Here is a 19,119-nt window from a genome sequence, read left to right as displayed (position 1 = left end):
TACAGAAGAACGTGGGTATACAGATTAGAGAAGGATGGAAAATAACAGTGAATGAACATGTTGAGAAAAATACAAGTTAAAATACCATGCAATTAATTAATTCAAATCAGATATTCAATTGCATGGAGCAATCTGAAAAGCAGTGTGGTTAAAAAAGACAATTAGGCTTCTGGTGCGCTGAGTCCACTGCCTAATTGTTAAGATTTTGTGGGCATTACAGAAAAGCAGAGATTTAAGGAGGTTAATAAAATAGTTTTGCATATGTTGATGGGAAGCTCTTATAAAACATGAGGGACAGAATGGGAGAAAGCACAAAGGTGCTTGTTTGAAAATTTAACAAGTGTGTGATGGTGGCTGGCATCATGGGCTGAGCAGAGGGGAATTGGACCCTCTTGGTTATCAGTGAGCTACCCCACACCACAATTACTGCCCTTAGAACCTTTCAATCTGTTGCTTCTTTGACCATAGCGAAGGAGTTCCCTGCAGGAGTTGTTACCTCAGTTGTTGCTGTGATTCCACTTATCCCATTTAGCTATCACTGCTGAAGGTACTTACTTCTGCTGCTTCCTTGTCTTCCTGGCAGGTCTCATCCTTTTATTTCTTCTTGTTTGTTTTTTTAACCCCAGAAATTCCTCAGAAAATGGGGTAGGGAAATTGACAAGGGGTTTGGAGGACCAAAAAGCCCAGTATCTGCACATCCTTGGAACTCATTATGGAAAATCTTGTGCTTAAAATAGCAGTAAACTGTGTGGAGGAAGGTTCCAGCTAGGGTGACCAGATAGCAAGTGTGAAAAATCAGAACAGGGTGGCGGGTAATAGGAGCCTATATTAAAAAAACACCCAAAAATCAGAACTATCCCTATAAAATTGGGACATCTGATCACTCTAGTTCCAGCCAGGGCCGGCGCTTCCATTTAGATGACCTAAGCGGTCACCTAGGGCACCAGGATTTGGAAGGGCGGCAGACTGCTCCAGTGGACCTCCCGCAGGCGTGCCTGCAGACGGTCCGCTTGTCCCGCGGCTCCAGTGGACCTCCCGCAGGCGTGCTTGCGGACGGTCCGCTGGCCCTGCGGCTCCAGTGGACCTCTCGCAGGCACGCCTGCTGCAGGTCCACCGGAGCCGCGGGACCAGTGGACCGTCCGCAGGAACGCCTGCGGAAGGTCCACCGGAGCTGCGGGACCGGCGAGCCGGCCCTGCGCCTAGGGAGCCAAAAACCCTGGCGCCGCTCCTGGTACCAGCTGACTGAAGGGTGCATTAAAAAGGTGCAGACTTTGAGTGTGTGAGGAAGTGCTATATTAATCTGATGTGTCTACCACAAAGTCTAAGATTGGGCAGTGCCTTTGGCAATAAGAAGTTTGAAACAACAGCTAAATAATGAGAGGCCACAGATGCATGCATATAAATCTAAAGAGAATAATTTGTTATTTTTCTGAGAACTGTTATAAAAGTTTAATCATGCCTTTTGAAATTCCAGTAATATAGTTTGAAAATGACAAAAACTCAGGATAAATAAATTTTGATTTTTCAAATATGAAATTATCCTAAATTGCTTAATTATGTCTTACATTTTTGTGTAATTGCTGGTGTCTAATTTTCCTCTAGGGATTGTTTTAATTCCAGGAGCAGCACTAGGCCAAATCATAAGTGGCATCTTGGTTTCCAAGTACAAACTGGATTGCAAAAACATAATCAAGTTCATGTTAGGCACTTGCTCAGTGGCTCTACTACTGAACACAGTGTTTATGTTTTCTAAATGTGGGAATGAACCATTCGCAGGTGTCTCTGAAACATATAACGGGTAAATATATTTTAATGTACACTTGGGCTTGGTAACAATGTTCAAAATGAGTAAACTGTTTTATATTGCATAAATATACTTTTCAAATGGTCTTGTTTAATTTTTTTTTAATGTATGAAAAACATACTTTGAGAAAGTTGAGAATCCTCTCCATGCTTGAGTCCTGCTAGAAGTAGATGAAAACAGGAAAAATTCAAAGTTCTTGTGATGTTATACGTCCAGTAAAAGGGCCTGGCAGGCTGACTCTGCTCAGCTATTATTTCTCTGTCTCTTGCAGATGTGGGCAGCTGTTGTAGTTTCTTAGGTTAGATGTCTGTGTTTCTTTGGAGAATGTTTTCCCTCAACCCTCTTCTATTTCTGTCAGAGGTTGGTTAATTTATGCAGGTTTCTTCCTTGGGAGAGATTCCCATCCCCTGCTCTTTCACTGAAATACATTGAAGGATGGCACAGAGGTTGAAATCCTAACTTTGCTGCTTTGAAAGTGAATGGTCTGCAACCAGTGGCCCTCCAGTTCTGTTGTGTACCATTCTTTCTTAAAGGTTAGTAGGCTTCAGCTCTCAGAGTAGAGAGAGACTTAGCCCTGTAGTTTTACATTTCCACACACACCTGCTTCTTAGCTGAAAGGCATTTTGAGCCCAGCAACTTAACTGGTAAATTGATCTTGTTCTAGGTGGAGTGAGGTAGGCCTCATCTGAGATCAGGTAACATTGTGTCAGTCATTTATGCCAGTCATGCAAAGGGCCAGGGCTCTGGCCTTCCTGGATAAAGAACATGAGCTGCATCGGTCTTGCCTTTTTGGCCAGCAGGACAACTCTAGCTGCTGAAATCTAGACAAGGGTGGTTTTGCTCACTTGGGGTATATCTACACAGCCCACAGGAGCAAGCCTTCTAACCTGGGTCGACAGACTTGGGGTAACATGTTTCACATTAGTGCTCTAAAAATATGTGTGTAGACAGCACTTGGAACTTGTGGCTTGGGCTGGAGCTTGGGCTCCAAAGTCCATCCCCCCTTCCTTAGCTTCAGAGCCTGAGTGTCAGCCTGAACTGCAACTTATAAGTGTTGTCTTCACAGCTATATTTAGAGTGCTAGTATAAACCCTGCTAGCCCAACTCTGTTAACCCTGGCAGGTGGTCTTGCTCATAGGAGCTGTGTAGATGGTGTCACTCTCTCTGTGTATCTCCCTTATTTATCTGGACTGCTTTCTGGAGACAGAGCTTGGTTAAGCCTTCCTGGCCCTGATTTAGGAATTCTTTCATTTGTTGAAGTGTCCATGCCTCCTGTGCAGCTAACATTTTACTTCTAATTTTATCAACTGTTTTTCTTTAGTTTGGGATGGGTGCATCAGTGAAACATGGTCTGTTGGGTCAGATGCTCCTCTTGACTTATTCTTCCTCTCTTTTATTCTTGCATATCTTCTAATGGATACTGTCCTGTAGTATGGTCAATGAAAAATCCAGATATTAGAATGCTAAATTCTGTTCAAATCAAATGAGAGCTACCTTTTTCCTACTCAGATTAGGCAAATATCTCACCTACAAGGGATAGAATTCTAGTTTTAATGTGGTTTCTTCTGAAAAAAAAAGTATGGAAGAAAAAGGATCAGTCAGAACAGTGTTAAACACTAAAAAATACATAAAGTTATATTTTAACCTTACTTTCAGAACACCGGGTTCTTCTTCGAGTGATTGCTCATATCCATTCCAGGTAGGTGTGCGCGCCGCGCATTCATGTTTGCCGGAAACTTTTTACTCTAGCAACTCCAGTGGGGCCGGCAGGTCGCCCCCTAGAGTGGCGCCACTATGGCACTAGATATATGCCCCTGCCGGCCCGCCCGCTCCTCAGTTCCTTCTTACCACCGTGTCGGTTGCTGGAACTGTGGAGTGCGGCTTGCTGTCCTCCACGTACCTAGCTCTCCTGTACTCTGTTCGTAGTCGTAGTTGTAAATAGTTTTATAGATAGTTTGAAGTAGTATATTAGTTAGTTGTTTATTATATATAGTTGTTTAACTTGTTCACGGGTGGGCCGTTGCCCTTCCCGGCACCGGGCTCATGCCTGGTTCACCGGGCTTCAAGCAGTGCTCGGCATGCAAGAAGCCGATGCCGACTAGCGATCCCCACGACGTGTGCCTCAAGTGCCTGGGGGAATCGCACATCAGTGAGAAGTGTCGTATATGCAAGGCCTTTAAGCCTCGCACAAAGAAGGAGAGGGATCAAAGACTCCGTGCTCTCCTAATGGAAGCGGCACTCCGGCACCGGCGGCGCAACCGGTCACTTCTACTCCGGCACCGGACTGCGCCGGCACCGGCAAGACTCCCCGGCACCGTCCATCCCCGGCACCGGGAGCAGATCCAAGACCCTCGACGTCTGCAACACCATCGAGGCAGGCTCGAGTGGAACGCCCGGCATCTACCTTGGCCGCGGCACCGCCTGCAGGGCTGCTGTCGACTCCGGGTCTGGAAGGTCCGTCGAGTCCAGCCCCTCCTAGCTCCCCCTTGAGATCAGGGGTCGAGCTGTTAGTCCCATCTACGCCGGAGACCTTTGCCTCGGCACGGGACTTGATAGCGCTCACAGAGCCATCGCAGCCTCAGACCACGGCACTCCCGGGACGGGTAACCTCCAGAGGCAGACCGATGCTGAGAGCACTGTCTCCGGAGTCCCGGCACCGATTGCCCCGGAGACGTGAACGCTCGCACTCGGGGCGCCACTCGCAGTCCCAGCACCTTTCTCCCCGGCGGTACCGGTTGCACTTGCGGCACCGATCAGCATCTGCACGGTCCTGGTCTGGCTCCTCTTACCACCGGCACCGAGACTCTAGGAGCCGTTCACCTCAGCGTTCAGCTCCTCGGTTGACCTCCTGGCACCGAGCCGGTGGTAGGTCCTGATCCCAGTCTACCTCCTGGCACCGCTTCGGTGGCTGGTCCTGGTCCCCACTGCCATCCCGGCACCGCCCTGAACGAAGGTCGCGGTCCCGCTCTCGGCACCGACCTCGAGGCAGATCCCGATCCGGATCCCGGCACCGACTACCATGCCGTTCCAGGTCCCGATCCCGGCACCGGTACGGGTCGCGGCACCGATCCTCGGCACCGAGGAGAGCGTCGGCGTCGACATATAGAGAGGTCTATCAAACTGGCTCAGCGCCTCCGTGGCCTTCAAGGGAACCATCTGTGTCCTCTCAGGCAGGGAGCGCCTATGCGTTGGGCCAGGACAGACACTCGGCCCTGTTTCAGGACCCTCCACCTCAGGAACGAGGGCATCAACAGTGGGGGTTTTGGACCCCATGGGCGTACCGCCAAACCCAGGGTCCACAACATATTACTCCCCGCCCTACGGCGGAACGCAGGCCACCAGAGGCAACGGTGTCTAGACCCCCTCCCTCCCCGGAAGCAGAAGACTGGTCCAGCCACCAGGACCCAGAGCTCCCTCCAGTGATGGAGGTGCAGCCCCAGACAGAACCCCCCGTGGACGCTCTGTTGCCGGGGGTTTCCTCGTCATCTTCCCCGGATGAGGCAGTGGTGGGTACCTCATCCTCCAGCCCTCCCCCTCTAGATCTTAGGGCACACCAGGACCTCCTCCGACGCGTGGCACAAAACCTGGACATTCAAGCAGAGGAGGTCTCTGAAATCGAGGACCCAGTGGTGAGCATCCTCTCCGCTGATGCGCCCACCAGAGTGGCCCTGCCTTTTATCAAGACTATTCAGGCCAACGCCGCTACTATCTGGCAGTCACCGGCCTCCATCCCTCCGACCGCTCGAGGAGTGGAAAGGAAGTACATGGCCCCCTCGAAGGGCTATGAATACCTGCACGTTCACCCGACACCCTGCTCCCTTGTGGTCCAGTCGGTGAACGACAGGGAGCGCCACGGTCGAGAGGCCCCGGCACCCAAGTCTAAGGAGGCGAGACGGATGGACCTCCTGGGCCGCAAGGTCTATTCAGCAGGGGCGCTACAGCTCAGGGTCTCGAACGAGCAGGCCCTCCTTAGCCGCTACTCCTTTAACTCTTGGGTAGCGGCGGGAAAATTTGCAGAGCTGTTACCACAGGACGCCTGCCAGGAGTTTACCACCATCCTGGATGAGGGCAAAAAGATAGCGAGGACCTCGCTACAAGCCTCCTTAGATGCTGCGGACACAGCCGCTCGGACCCTTGCCTCGGGGCTTACGATGCGCCAAATTTCCTGGCTTCAGGTCTCTGGCCTTCCACCAGAGCTCCAGCATACTATCCAGGACCTCCCCTTCGAAGGCCAGGGCCTGTTTTCTGCTAAAACAGACCCCAGACTAAAGGACCTTAAAGACAATAGGGTCATAATACGGTCTTTGGGGATGCATACGCCTGCGACACAGCGCAGGCCATTCCGGCAGCAGAACCAACAACAGCAGCGTCGGCCATATCCTCAGTTCCGTCCGTGGCAGGACCTCACTAGGCGCCGCGGCAGGAACAACCGACGCAGACAGTCGGGTGGCCAAACGGGGCAAAACCAAGGCTCCGCCAAGGCCCCTCCTGGACCCAAGCCTTCATTTTGAAGGTGCGCCCGAGGGCGCAGTACCAGTTCCCCCTCCGGATCCTTCCCCGCAGTTTTCCAGCCGTCTTTCATTTTTCCTCCCGGCTTGGACCCAAATAACATCGGACCGTTGGGTCTTGTGTACTGTGCAGGCCGGTTATCGCCTGCAGTTTTCATCGCCCCCCCCCCCACCCACCATCCTCGTCCCTCTTCAGGGACCCCTCTCACGAGCAATTCCTCCGTCAGGAGGTGCACACGCTCCTCGTCAAGGGAGCCATAGAGGAGGTTCCAGAGAGCGAGAAGGGCAAGGGGTTTTATTCCCGCTCCCCAAGTCCAAGGGAGGCCTCAGGCCTATCCTCGACCTGCGGGAACTCAACAAGTATATGGTAAAGTTGAAGTTCCGTATGGTATCCCTTGGAACCATCATCCCATCCCTGGATCCCGGAGACTGGTATGCCACCCTCGACATGCAGGACGCTTAGTTCCATATCGCCATGTTCCCCCAGCACAGGCGTTTCCTCCGCTTTGTGGTCGACCGCCAACATTATCAATTTGTGGTCCTCCCGTTTGGCCTCTCTATGGCCCCGAGGGTGTTCACGAAATGCATGGCAGTCGTCGTTGCACACCTTCGGTGCTGCCGCATTCATGTGTTCCCCTACCTCGACGACTGGCTGATCCGGGGCACATCGGAGCTGCAGGTCCGCGACCACATCCGCAGGATCAGCAGCCTCTTTGCTGCCCTAGGCCTCGTGATCAACGTGGACAAGTCTACTCTGCTCCCCACGCAGAGGATAGAGTTTATCGAGGCCGTTCTGGACTCTACCCTAGCCAGGGCCTTGCTACCCTTGCCCAGGTTCCAGTCGCTGTCGGCCATCATTCTGCGCTTGCAGGCGGCCCCGCTGACCTCTCTAAGAACATGTCTGGTCCTCCTGGGCCATATGGCGGCCTGTACGTTCATGACAGTGTATGCCCGACTCCGCATGAGGCCTCTTCAATCTTGGCTCATCGCGCAGTACCGGCCAGCCAGACATTCGTTGGACACAGTTGTCACCGTTCCCCAAAGGGTACTGGACTCCCTTTGGTGGTGGCTGGACCAGTCCGTAGTCTGTGCGGGGTTCCCGTTTCATCCGCCCCAGCCCTCGGCATCCCTGACTACGGACGCCTCAGATCTGGGCTGGGGGGCGCACTGTGGCGCCCAAAGAACTCAGGGCTTGTGGACCCCTCAGGAACTGGACCTCCACATCAATATACGGGAGTTGAGAGTGGTCCATCTTGCTTGTCAAGCGTTCGTCCATCACCTTCAAGGTCGTTGTGTCGCGGTGTTCACCGACAACACGACGACCATGTTCTACATCAACAAGCAGGGCGGCACCAGGTCCTCTCCCTTATGTCTCGAGGCGATGCGTCTCTGGGAGTTTTGCATAGCTCATGCCGTTCACCTTTCCGCCTCCTATCTCCCGGGAGTACGAAACACTCTAACGGATCGACTGAGCAGGTCCTTCCGCTCGCACGAGTGGTCCCTCCGTCCAGACGTCGCCCTCTCACTCTTCCAGAGATGGGGTCATCCCCGGATGGACTTCTTCGCGTCCAGGGAGAACAGGAAATGTCGAACATTCTGCTCCTTTCAGGGTCAGGAGCCCGGGTCTGTAGCGGATGCCTTCCTGATCCCATGGGCGACCCACCTGTTTTACGCGTTCCCTCCCGTTCCACTGATACACAGGGTTCTCCTCAAGGTGCGCAGAGACAGAGCTCGGGCGATTCTCATAGCTCCAGCGTGGGCCAGACTACATTGGTACCCCATGTTGCTGGACCTCTCAGTAGCCAACCCAATTGCCCTGCCCCTACATCCGGACCTGATCACCCAGGGCCACGGCAGACTCTGTCACCCGGACCTTCAGTCTCTGCACCTTACGGCATGGCTCCTGCGTGGTTGACAGGCTCCGAGTTATGCTGCTCTACCCCGGTTCAGGAGGTTGTCCTGGGCAGTAGAAAGCCTTCCACCAGGGCTACTTACTCGGCTAAGTGGAAGCGTTTCTCCTGTTGGTGTTCGGAGAAAGGTCTTCTCCCTATGGAGATTCCCATCACCACTATTCTAGACTACATCTGGTCCCTCAAGGCCCAGGGTCTGGCGTTGTTGTCCCTCTGGGTCCACCTAGCGGCTATCTCCGCATTTCATCCTGGAGTGGACGGATGTTCCGTCTTCTCCCACCCTATGGTGGCGAGATTCCTGAAGGGACTGGAGCGTCTCTATCCACAGATCTGCCCTCCTACCCCTTCATGGGATCTCAACCTGGTCCTAACTCGGCTCATGGGTCCTCCATTCGAGCCGTTAGCTACTTGCTCCCTGCTCTGTCTCTCATGGAAGACTGCCTTCCTAGTGGCCATCACCTCGGCTAGACAGGTGTCAGAACTACGGGCCCTCACAGTAGATCCCCCGTATATGGTCTTCCATAAAGACAAGGTGCAGCTGAGACTACACCCTGCCTTTCTTCCCAAGGTGGTCTCAGCTTTCCACATTAACCAGGAGATCTTCCTCCCCGTCTTTTTCCCAAAGACCCATTCGTCCCGCAGGGAGCAACAGCTCCACTCGCTAGATGTCCGTCGTGCGCTAGCATTTTATGTGGACAGGACCAAACCGTTCCGCAAGTCCCCCCAGTTATTCGTGGCGGTAGCGGACCGGGTCAAGGGGCTACCGATTTCCTCGCAGAGGATATCTTCCTGGGTTACCTCCTGTATCAGGACCTGTTATGACCTGGCCCACGTTCCAATGGGCCGTGTGACTGCTCACTCCACCAGAGCACAGGCATCATCGCTGGCTTTCCTTGCCCGCGTGCCAATCCAAGAGATTTGTAGGGCGGCGACCTGGTCATCGGTCCACACATTCGCTTCCCATTACGCCTTGGTTCAGCAGTCCAGAGATGATGCGGCCTTTGGCTCTGCAGTGCTCCAGGCCGCGACTTCTCACTCCGACCCCACCGCCTAGGTAAGGCTTGGGATTCACCTACCTGGAATGGATATGAGCAATCACTCGAAGAAGAAAAGACGGTTAGTCACTGTTGTAACTGTTGTTCTTCGAGATGTGTTGCTCATATCCATTCCACAACCGCCCTCCTTCCCCACTGTCGGAGTAGCCGGCAAGAAGGAATTGAGGAGCGGGCGGGCCGGCAGGGGTATATATCTAGTGCCATAGTGGTGCCACTCTAGGGGGCGACCTGCCGGCCCACTGGAGTTGCTAGGGTAAAAAGTTTCCGGCAAACGTGCACGCGTGGCGCGCACACCTACCTGGAATGGATATGAGCAACACATCTCGAAGAACAACAGTTACAACGGTGAGTAACCGTCTTTTCCAGAGAGTGTACTTATAGGAATTGTTTTAAATTCCAGTGGGTAAGTAAATCTACACAGGTAGATATTGATAGCAGTATTTTAGTACACTTTTTAATTGTGCTTGGGGAGTGTGTTCACAAATAGGTAGAGAATTTTTGTTACTTATTATTACAGTAGTGCTTAGATACTGCAGCTGGGATGGGGCCCCATTATACTACAAGCACAATAGGAAGTGATAGCTCCTGACCCAAAGAACTTTCATACTGAGTAGACCAGACTGACTCTGTATGTGTTGGGGTTGGAGTCGGGGAGTGGAACAGAGGTGGAGTGACTTGTCTAAATAGGGTCCCACTCAAGTTGCCTATCTACTGGACTACACTAGCTTTATTTGAAACTTTCAATTAGTCTGATTCTATACTTGTATCTGTAAGGATTCTGGTCTCTTTCTGTTAATGGATTTCACTTCTTGAGCAACTTCAGCATTTCCATTTGACACCCAGTCTCCATGCGGCCCTTCTATAAGGATAATCAGCTTGCCCTTAATGTATAAGAAATTTGGTTTCATTCTCAAATACCTGTGTGTGTGTGTGTGTGTGTGTGTGTGTGTGTGTGTGTGTGTGTGTACACATATATACACACACACACATTATTATGTGCAGGTGTTCTGCATGAAGTGAAGAGAAAGCGAGTGGTGTGTCCTTGTGTGCTGGACTACTTCGATGCTAAGCAAAACACCTCAAAATGATCATCGTTGATGATATCTTTGTTATCCATCTTGTCATTGATGCATTTGTATGTGAACAAGTTTAATAAATTCCAACATAGGATAAGGGAGACAAAAGTTACAGTTTACATTGCTGTACTTGAAAATTACTTGGTTTTTCTATATCTTTCTAACTTTATATTCTAACTCTGTTGGTCTTTATAAAAGTATAACGTATGATGCTTCAGAAGAATACTTTTAGTATTGTTACTATTTAAATTTTCTATTCAGAAGGCCCCTTTAAAAATGCAGTTATTAGATCAAAAAGCTATCCATTTAAAGAGAGATTTTTAAAGGCACAAATAGGAGATGAGAACATGAGACTGGCCATACTGGGTCAGACCAATGGTCTGTCTATCCCAGTATCCTGTCTTCTGACAGTGGCTAGTGCCAAATGCTTCAGATGGAATGAACGGAACAGGGCAATTATTGAGTGATCCATCTCTTGTTATCTAGTTCCATCTTCTGGCATTGAGATTTAGGGACATTTAGAGCACTGGTTATATCCTTGAACATTTTGGCTAATAACCATTGATTGATCTGTCCTCCATGAACTTATCCATTTTATTTTGTGAACTCAGTTATAATTTTGGCCTTCACAACATCGCCTAGCATTGAGTTCCACATGTTGAGTGTATACTTATGTGAAGTTCTTATGTGAAGGAGTAAATAACACTTCCTTATTAACTTTTACCACATCATTCATGAATGTATAGACCTCTATCATATCTCCCCTCCTTCGTCATCTCTTTTCTAAACTGAACAGTGCCAGTTTTTAAAATCTCTCCTCAGATGGAAGCTGTTCCATACCTCTCATCATTTCTGTTGGCCATCTCTGTACTCTTCCCAATTCTAATATATCTTTTTTGGGATGAGATGACCAGAACTTCACACAGTATTCCAGATGTGGTTGTATCATGGATTTGTATAGTGGCATTATGATATTTACTATCTTATTGTCTATCCCTTTCCTAATCATTCCTAACATTCCATTAGCTTTTTTAACTGCCACCGCACATTGAGCAGATGATTTCAGAGAACTATCCATGATGACTCCAAGATCTCTTTCTTGAGTAACAGCTAATTTATAACCCATCATTTTATAAGTATAGTTGGGATTGTGTTTTCTAGTGTGCATCCATAGAATCATAGAATATCAGGGTTGGAAGGGACCTCAGGAGGTCATCTAGTCCAACTTCCTGCTCAAAGCAGGACCTAATCCCCATCTAAATCATCCCAGCGAGGGCTTTGTCAAGCCTCCAAGGAAGGTGATTCCACCACCTCCCTAGGTAACCCATTCTAGTGCTTCACCACCCTCCTAGTGAAAAAGTTTTCCCTAATATCCAACCTAAACCTCCCCCACTGCAGCTTGAGACCATTACTCCTTGTTCTATCATCTGGTATCACTGAGAATAGTCTAGATCCATCATCTTTGGAACCCCCTTTCAGGTAGTTGAAAGCAGCTATCGAATCCCCCCTCATTCTTCTCTTCTGCAGACTAAATAATCCCAGTTCCCTCAGCCTCTCCTTATAAATCATGTGCTCCAGCCCCCTAATCATTTTTGTTGCCCTCCACGGGAGTCATTCCAATTTTTTGACATCCTTCTTGTAGTGTGGGGCCCAAAAACTGGACACAGTACTCCAGATGAGGCCTCACCAATGCCAAATAGACAGGAATGATCACATCCCTCGATCTGCTGGCAGTGCTCCTACTTATACAACCCAATATGCCATTAGCCTTGTTGGCAACAAGAGCACACTGTTGACTCATATCCAGCTTCTCTTCCACCATAACCCCTAAGTCCTTCTCTGCAGAACTGCTGCTTAGCCTCTTGGTCCCTAGTCTGTAGCAGTGCATGGGATTCTTCCATCCTAAGTACAGGACTTGGCAATTGTCCTTGTTGAACCTCATCAGATTTCTTTCAGCCCAATCCTCTAATTTGTCTAGGTTCCTCTGTATCCTATCTCTATCCTCCAGCTTATTTACCACTCCTCCCAGTTTAGTGTTGTCTGCAAACTTGCTGAGGGTGCAATCCATGCCATCCTCCAGATCATTAATGAAGACATTGAACAAAACCGGTCCCAGGACTGACCCTTGTGTTACTCCGCTTGATATTGGCTGCCAACTAGACATGGAGCCATTGATCACTACCTGTTGAGCCTGACGATCTAGCCAGCTTTCAGTCAACCTTATAGTCTATTCATCCAGCCCATACTTTAACTTGTTGGCAAGAATACTGTGAGAAACTGTATCAAAAGCTTTGCTAAAGTCAAGGAATAACACGTCCACTGCTTTTTCTTCATCCACAGAGCCAGTTATCTCATCATAGAAGGCAATTAGGTTAGTCAGTTATGATTTGCCCTTGGTCAATCCATGCTGACAGTTCCTGATCACTTTCCTCTCCTCAAAGTGCTTCAAAATTGATTCCTTGAGGACATTCTCCATGATTTTTCCAGGGACTGAGGTGAGGCTCACTGGCCTGTAGTGCCTGGATCCTCCTCCTTCCCTTTTTTAAAGATGAGGACTACATTAGCCTTTTTCCAGTCATCCGGGACCTCACCTGATTGCCATGAGTTTTCAAAGATAATGACCAATGGCTCTGCAATCACATCCACCAACTCCTTTAGCACCCTTGAATGCAGCGCATCTGGCCCCATGGACTTGTGCTCGTCCAGCTTTTCTAAGTAGTCCTGAACCTCTTCTTTTTCCACAGAGAGTTGGTCATCTCCTCCCCATACTGTGCTGCCCAGTGCATTATTTTGCACTTGTCTACATTCAGATAGTCAATGTTCGATGTTACAGTTTAATTACGATAAACATATTTTCAGTTTGAAATGCTGCTTTTAACATAAATACTCTTTACAATTTTTTTTGCTAGTTCTTAAAATATTTGGAATTGATACATGTTTTAAGAGAGTAGTCGAGGACCCGCTGTAGGAAGAAACAGCTTGTACAAATGTTTGTGGCAATCTGCATATTGTACTGATGATTAGCCAAAATAATCCGAATTTGATTAAAGATGGTACCAGCAAAGGGACCTTTTAAATGTGCAGGCTTTCACAGAAAGCTCAAGTGGTAGTAAAAGCACTCATTTCTTCACACAGAGTCTCTGAAGAGATTTAAATTACTCCTGTTTCATAAACAGATAAAAGGACACACATTGCTGTGAATCAAGCAGAATAAAAAAGGAAAATATCAGCTATCCTGAAACTCAGACAACTCATCAGCAGCCAGTTATTCTATCATGGAGTGACAGAGCTAGAGGCAACTCCAATTGTTTGAGGATCTGCCAAAGAGCCAGATGGTGTTGTGGAAAATAAATTCCATGCTCTGGTACCTAGGGATTCTAGCTTCCATTTAAAGATAAGCATAAACATCAGTTATATGCAATGCAACTGGGTAAATGACTTCTCAATATTTTGTTCCAATTCCCCATCTTTAATTTTAGAAAAGGGCTTAATATGTTGTCAGAACAATATGGTGACAAAAATAGAACCTTTAATTTGATTAATAATTAAGAAACTGCTGTTCTAACTTTTCTGCCTTTTGCTCTTTCTGCCATAAATTGAACACTTTGGTGGCCCCAAGTGGCTCTAAACCAAGTACATGCAAGTGAACCCATGCGTTTCCTACAATGTGCATGAAAGAGGTGTTTGTGTCCTAAATGGTCTGGAAGAGCCGGGATCCTAAATATCAGATTTAGCCACTTCTGATGTGCTGAGGAATACCCAGGAACAATGTCATGTAACTGCAAAAAGTGAACAGTGAAGAACATCAAAAATTGTAGCATAAGCTGGAAACAGAGAAATTGAGATACATTAATCTAGGACAAATATGCCTCATTCACTTTATGTAAATTATCAGATGGAGTTCACTTTATGTGAATTATTTTGGGGCAGTTCTTTGGCCTCTGGTGTACAAGAAGTCAGACCTGATGATCATAATGGTCCCTTCTGGCCTTGGAATCTATGAATCTGTCTGTATTAGTATTCATGAATTAAAGTCAAAACGCTTTCTCTCACACATATAATAGGAAAATGAAACAAAACATAGAGTTTCACCTGTAGTCTTATACAACTTATAATAGAGACAATAACTAGATTCATAACTGAATATATCAGATACTTTGAGGATACAGTAGTCTAGTGAAATATTTTTTAATATATTAAAACATGAAATAAGACACACATCATGAAATGGTGACTGTCCACAAACTCCTAAAGAAGAATGTGAGAATAAGAGCTAAACATTTTCGTGTGTCTTACATGGTTAAATGCAAAAACACAATAATGCAAATTTAAGGTTACACACTTAAAGCCATGGGCTAGGATTTTCAAAGGAGCTGAAGGGAGTTAGTTGCCCAATTGCTAATGAAATTCAAAAGAGTTGGACACCCAACTCCATCTTACTACATTGAAAATCACTGGCGTAAAAGTCATGAAGTGTCCTTTAGGGTTTTAAGGTTAAAAAACCTTAAATTTCACATAACCTGCTTCCCTGCACATATCACCATAATATCTGAGTACCCCACAATCTTTAATCCTCTACACCCTGTTAGGTAGGGAAGTACTACTATCCCAATTTTACAGATGGGAAACTGAAGCAGAGAGAGACTTGCCCAAGAACACACAGGAAGTCTGTGAAGGAGCAAGGGATTGAAGCTAACTCTCCCAAGCCCCAGACTAGTGTCTTGTCCACTGCAAGGCTGTTCTAAAAACTCTGACTCACGTGTTCTGACTTTTCAATTCCTAATTATAGAATCTTAATGCTGCCTCAGTTTACAGGAGATTTGAAGTTAATAGTTCTTTTGAATATTCATTTTTAAATCTTTTTATATTCACATAGATTTAAAGCAAAGAAAACCACTTCAGTGAGCCAACTTTAAACTTTTTCTTCAAACAAGGCATTTTACTAGTCTTGCTAAGATCTAAAATGAAGCCAACTTCAAGGAAAATTAGTACAGAAGTTTTAAAATTTTGAATATCTAACATAAGAAACCTGGATTTGGAAAGTGCACACTTAACTACGGGAAGAAGTTATACATGGAAAACTCTAGCCCAAAAGGAAAAGAGAATTTTCTTAAACTCTGAATGCGTGAAACAGAACTATACTGGAAAATCTTTTGTATCCATAACTCTACAGTATCTTTGCACTAAAATAGTGAACTGCTGTGGACAACAGGTGCAACTGAACCACTGCCGATGATGATTAGTAGCAGGTCTATAAAAAGCCATGCTCTCTTCAGCATCATTTCAGCAACTGTGGTTGAATCCTGCATAGTTGTTGCAATGATGTCAAAGACTTCTTGTCTGTCTCAACCCTCACAGCTAAACTTATCAGCACCATTTCAGCTGCACTGTTTTCTGGCATCCATTGGCAACAGTTTATTTTTATGTTGTCAATCATGTTACCTGTCAGAGGGCTTGGTCTGACAAATGACATACAAAATGACTGGGAAAGAAAAGGGAATTTTAATAAAATAGCACTTCTTCATAGGTTCTTCGGGAAACTTTAGAACAATACACAGCTAAATCTGTAGACATGGTAACTGGTAGAGATTCTATGAGCTTGTGGGAATTTAATCACATGACTGACACCCACTTTGAATGTGGTGTGGCTAAATCCCTAGGTACTGAACTGATGACTCATTCCTCTGAGAATCTCTCTTTACAAGAGTGTTTTGACTGATGCTTGAGTTGAAATTGAATATAGTTCCCTGAAGTTGGGAAGTAGGTGTATGTTTGTTGTTTTGTTTGGAAATTTTGAAGGCAGCCATCATAACACTACCTCTTTGTAGAAGATAAAGATACTTTTATGCCCTTTGCCTTTGTATCAGTGTAGTACCAATCTCCCTGCACCTATTAATGCTGAAAATAATTCATTGTAAAATTTTTGAGTTCAGACACGTAGAAACAATCCTTGACATGGTGCTGATATCATTTTGTGCTCTGATTCTCACCAAGAAAACTTAATTAGCATTAGTGGTGATTTTGTACAGTTGAAATGTCAAAATGGTTCACTTGAGACCATGGACGGAACTAATGCATTGTGCATTCTCGACTCTATTATGATAGTATCTCAGGAGAAAAACCTGCCCCACCAACAGCCTCTTCACCTCCTTGAGAATGAATGTGGTGAAATCACTGCTGTTCTGATGGCACACTGAATGCCAGTCTCTGTTTTGCAAAAACTACACTTTCCCTATGAGGATTGTTAGGGTCAATCAGCTGGTTCTACCAGTCAAGTTTCTCTGGAAAAGTAGTGGAGTAAAAGCTTCTCCCACTTGCTTCAGTTGAATTAGAGTCCACGTGCACCAAATAAACACAATAGTCTTTTCTCTATGTGCCTGGATTTGCTCTTCGATAGGAGAATTGCTAACTCAGTTTCCAGTATATTTTTGAAAAATTTATGTCTGCAGAAAATTCTTTTTGTATAACTATAAAGAACAAAGACATGTTACCATTCAGTAAAATGACTGAATGCTTCTAGACATAGTACTTTAATGTAGCCTTCCACATGCAGTTTGACTGCTGTGCATAATAACTTAGTTTTATAGCTAACTGAACAGTCACTGGCAGGAGAAGTGAATTTCCCTTTTAAAGATATGCATTTATATTTTTTAAGAGCCTACTTCTAGGAGCACATAATAAAAATAGAAGTTTATAAACTGACCCAAATTTCTCCCAATTGAAATTGGAGGGTGTTTAAGTGATAGTTTGGACACTAACATGTACCACTCACTTTACAATATAGCCTGATTTTTAAACTACAGATATTGCAGCATTCCCTTGTTTCAGTAGAACTAGCTGTGAAACAGCTTATAATGCAAAGTTGTTCAATGTGCTGTTACCCTCAGGAAATTCAAAATCATTGTCATCCTGTCCCATCCTTGTGCATTGGGGGAAAGTCGTTCTAATTTGCTTCTCATATAACTTTTAACAGTTTAATGTTATAAGGCTGTGCATGAAGTTTACTTCAACTATAGATGTATAGTAACTTTGCCACTCTGGAGGTGAGAAGACTAAACCTAGAATATGCAGCTGTAGTACACAGGAGTTAAAGAACTCCTTTATCTATGTTACCAATTTCTAGAGCCAGAGCAGTTGTGCAGCTCTGGAAAAGAGCTTAGGTGTTGTCTTGCCACTATGCAGTTAGCACATGTAGCCTTCTTTGTGTTTGAACAATTCAGTTGTCATCTGGCTAAGGGACTAATAAAACAGTAGATATCAGAGAGATGGATCATGAGTCAGACTGAGTTAAAGGAATAAAATCAACATGATACTTGATCAATAAAAGCAGTTAAAATGGCTTCTATTTTACAATATAATTTTCTGCTTTATCTTTAAAATGTGTTTTTTCTCTTGTCTATAGCTGTGTTAATGATCCAAAAAACAGCTAGGGAAGCTGAATATACAGAGTATGTAATAAAAATCACTAGACAAGTGCTGTCAAATGCACTGAGTATACAAACTAGAATTTTTCCCTTAATTTTTCAGTATAGTAATTTTAGGTATTACAATAAGTATAAAAATTTCACAGAGAAGTGTGATCTTTACTTTGTAATTAGTTTGAATGTTATTATGGTAGTAATGTATGTTTGTGTAGAACTGTAGATTAGGAGCATATGAGCATTCGATTACTGACTCGTGTCTCTCTATTCTCTATTGTAAATTATTCTTAAACTGAGTTAATGAAATATATTGTTTACTCATTGCCTGTTTAATCTTTACCTTACAGAACAGGCAAGTTACAGAACTTGACTGCACCATGTAATGCTAACTGCAACTGCTTACGCTCCTTTTATTACCCAGTTTGTGGCAGAGATGAAGTCCAGTATTTTTCTCCCTGTTTTGCAGGATGTACGTCTTTTACTGTTCAAAAAAGGAAAAAGGTATTTTTTATGCTATGTCTTTAACATGAAAAAAATGCACAGTTTATTCTGTATCTTGTTTCTTAGCAAAATTTGTATGCCATTTTCAATTATTATTAAATGAAAGATATTTGTTTCCATTACAACAAAACAGTGAATCAACATTAGCTTTATAATACATAGTTGTTAATTAAAATAAGAAAAAGAAAAGAAAACCCAAACGAAACCCTCTCTCTGAACCTAGAAGTGAATGTGGGGTCTAGTGTTTCATAGTTGTTACATGTCTGCAGTGTTTTGTTGCAAATGAAGTTCTCTGTGACAATTCCAGCACTGTACTCATTCCATAAAACGATAGATGGACTAAACAGAAGATGCTACTATTGGTAATTTTTAGTGTCCAAAACAGCCAGTGGCTTTAAATCAACACCTGGATTTTGGGATTTACTTATGTATCTAGAAATTATTTTGAATTTTCTTTGCTGACTTGTCAGAAAATTATTATTATTATTATTATTATTATTATTATTATTATTCTCTCTGAATCAGGCTGTAAACTGAGAGATGAATTCCAGCACAGGATTACTTGATATTGACCCATATACCTTAATATAAATTACTGCTGTTTTAATAAACTTCATCCCTGTAATATAGTCCAATAAAATAAAATTGTGAACTTTGAACAGGATGGATTAATTAATCTGAAATTATCTAAACTCCTTTATTTGGGGCTCAGATGATGATAGGACTCAGATGCTTGGGTAAAAAAATCATGTGCCTCCAGTCAGTGTTAAATTGATAAATGGATCCTTATCCATGATTATACAGTAAGGCCCCAAATGCATTATCAGTTCATGCAGGTTTGTTA

At 45.3% G+C, this 19,119-nt stretch overlaps 2 protein-coding genes across 2 annotated transcripts in view; one reads left to right on the top strand and one right to left on the bottom strand.

Annotated features, from left to right (window-relative positions):
• PAM (peptidylglycine alpha-amidating monooxygenase) overlaps positions 1–19,119 on the bottom strand; it is an 843,699-nt gene that overhangs the window by 434,905 nt on the left and 389,675 nt on the right. The window lies entirely within an intron of this gene.
• The window catches only part of SLCO4C1 (solute carrier organic anion transporter family member 4C1), a 102,522-nt gene that overhangs the window by 64,104 nt on the left and 19,299 nt on the right, over positions 1–19,119 (top strand). Inside the window, exons 8-9 of the mRNA XM_050945791.1 lie at positions 1,603–1,798; positions 18,122–18,275. Coding sequence (XP_050801748.1) covers positions 1,603–1,798; positions 18,122–18,275 — 350 coding nt within the window. The remainder of the gene's footprint in view (positions 1–1,602; positions 1,799–18,121; positions 18,276–19,119) is intronic.

The sequence above is a fragment of the Gopherus flavomarginatus genome, chromosome 3 (assembly GCF_025201925.1).
Source record: "Gopherus flavomarginatus isolate rGopFla2 chromosome 3, rGopFla2.mat.asm, whole genome shotgun sequence".
Taxonomy (NCBI): domain Eukaryota; kingdom Metazoa; phylum Chordata; order Testudines; family Testudinidae; genus Gopherus; species Gopherus flavomarginatus.
Note: the sequence above shows the minus strand (reverse complement) of the source record. Positions and strands in the feature narration are given on the sequence as shown.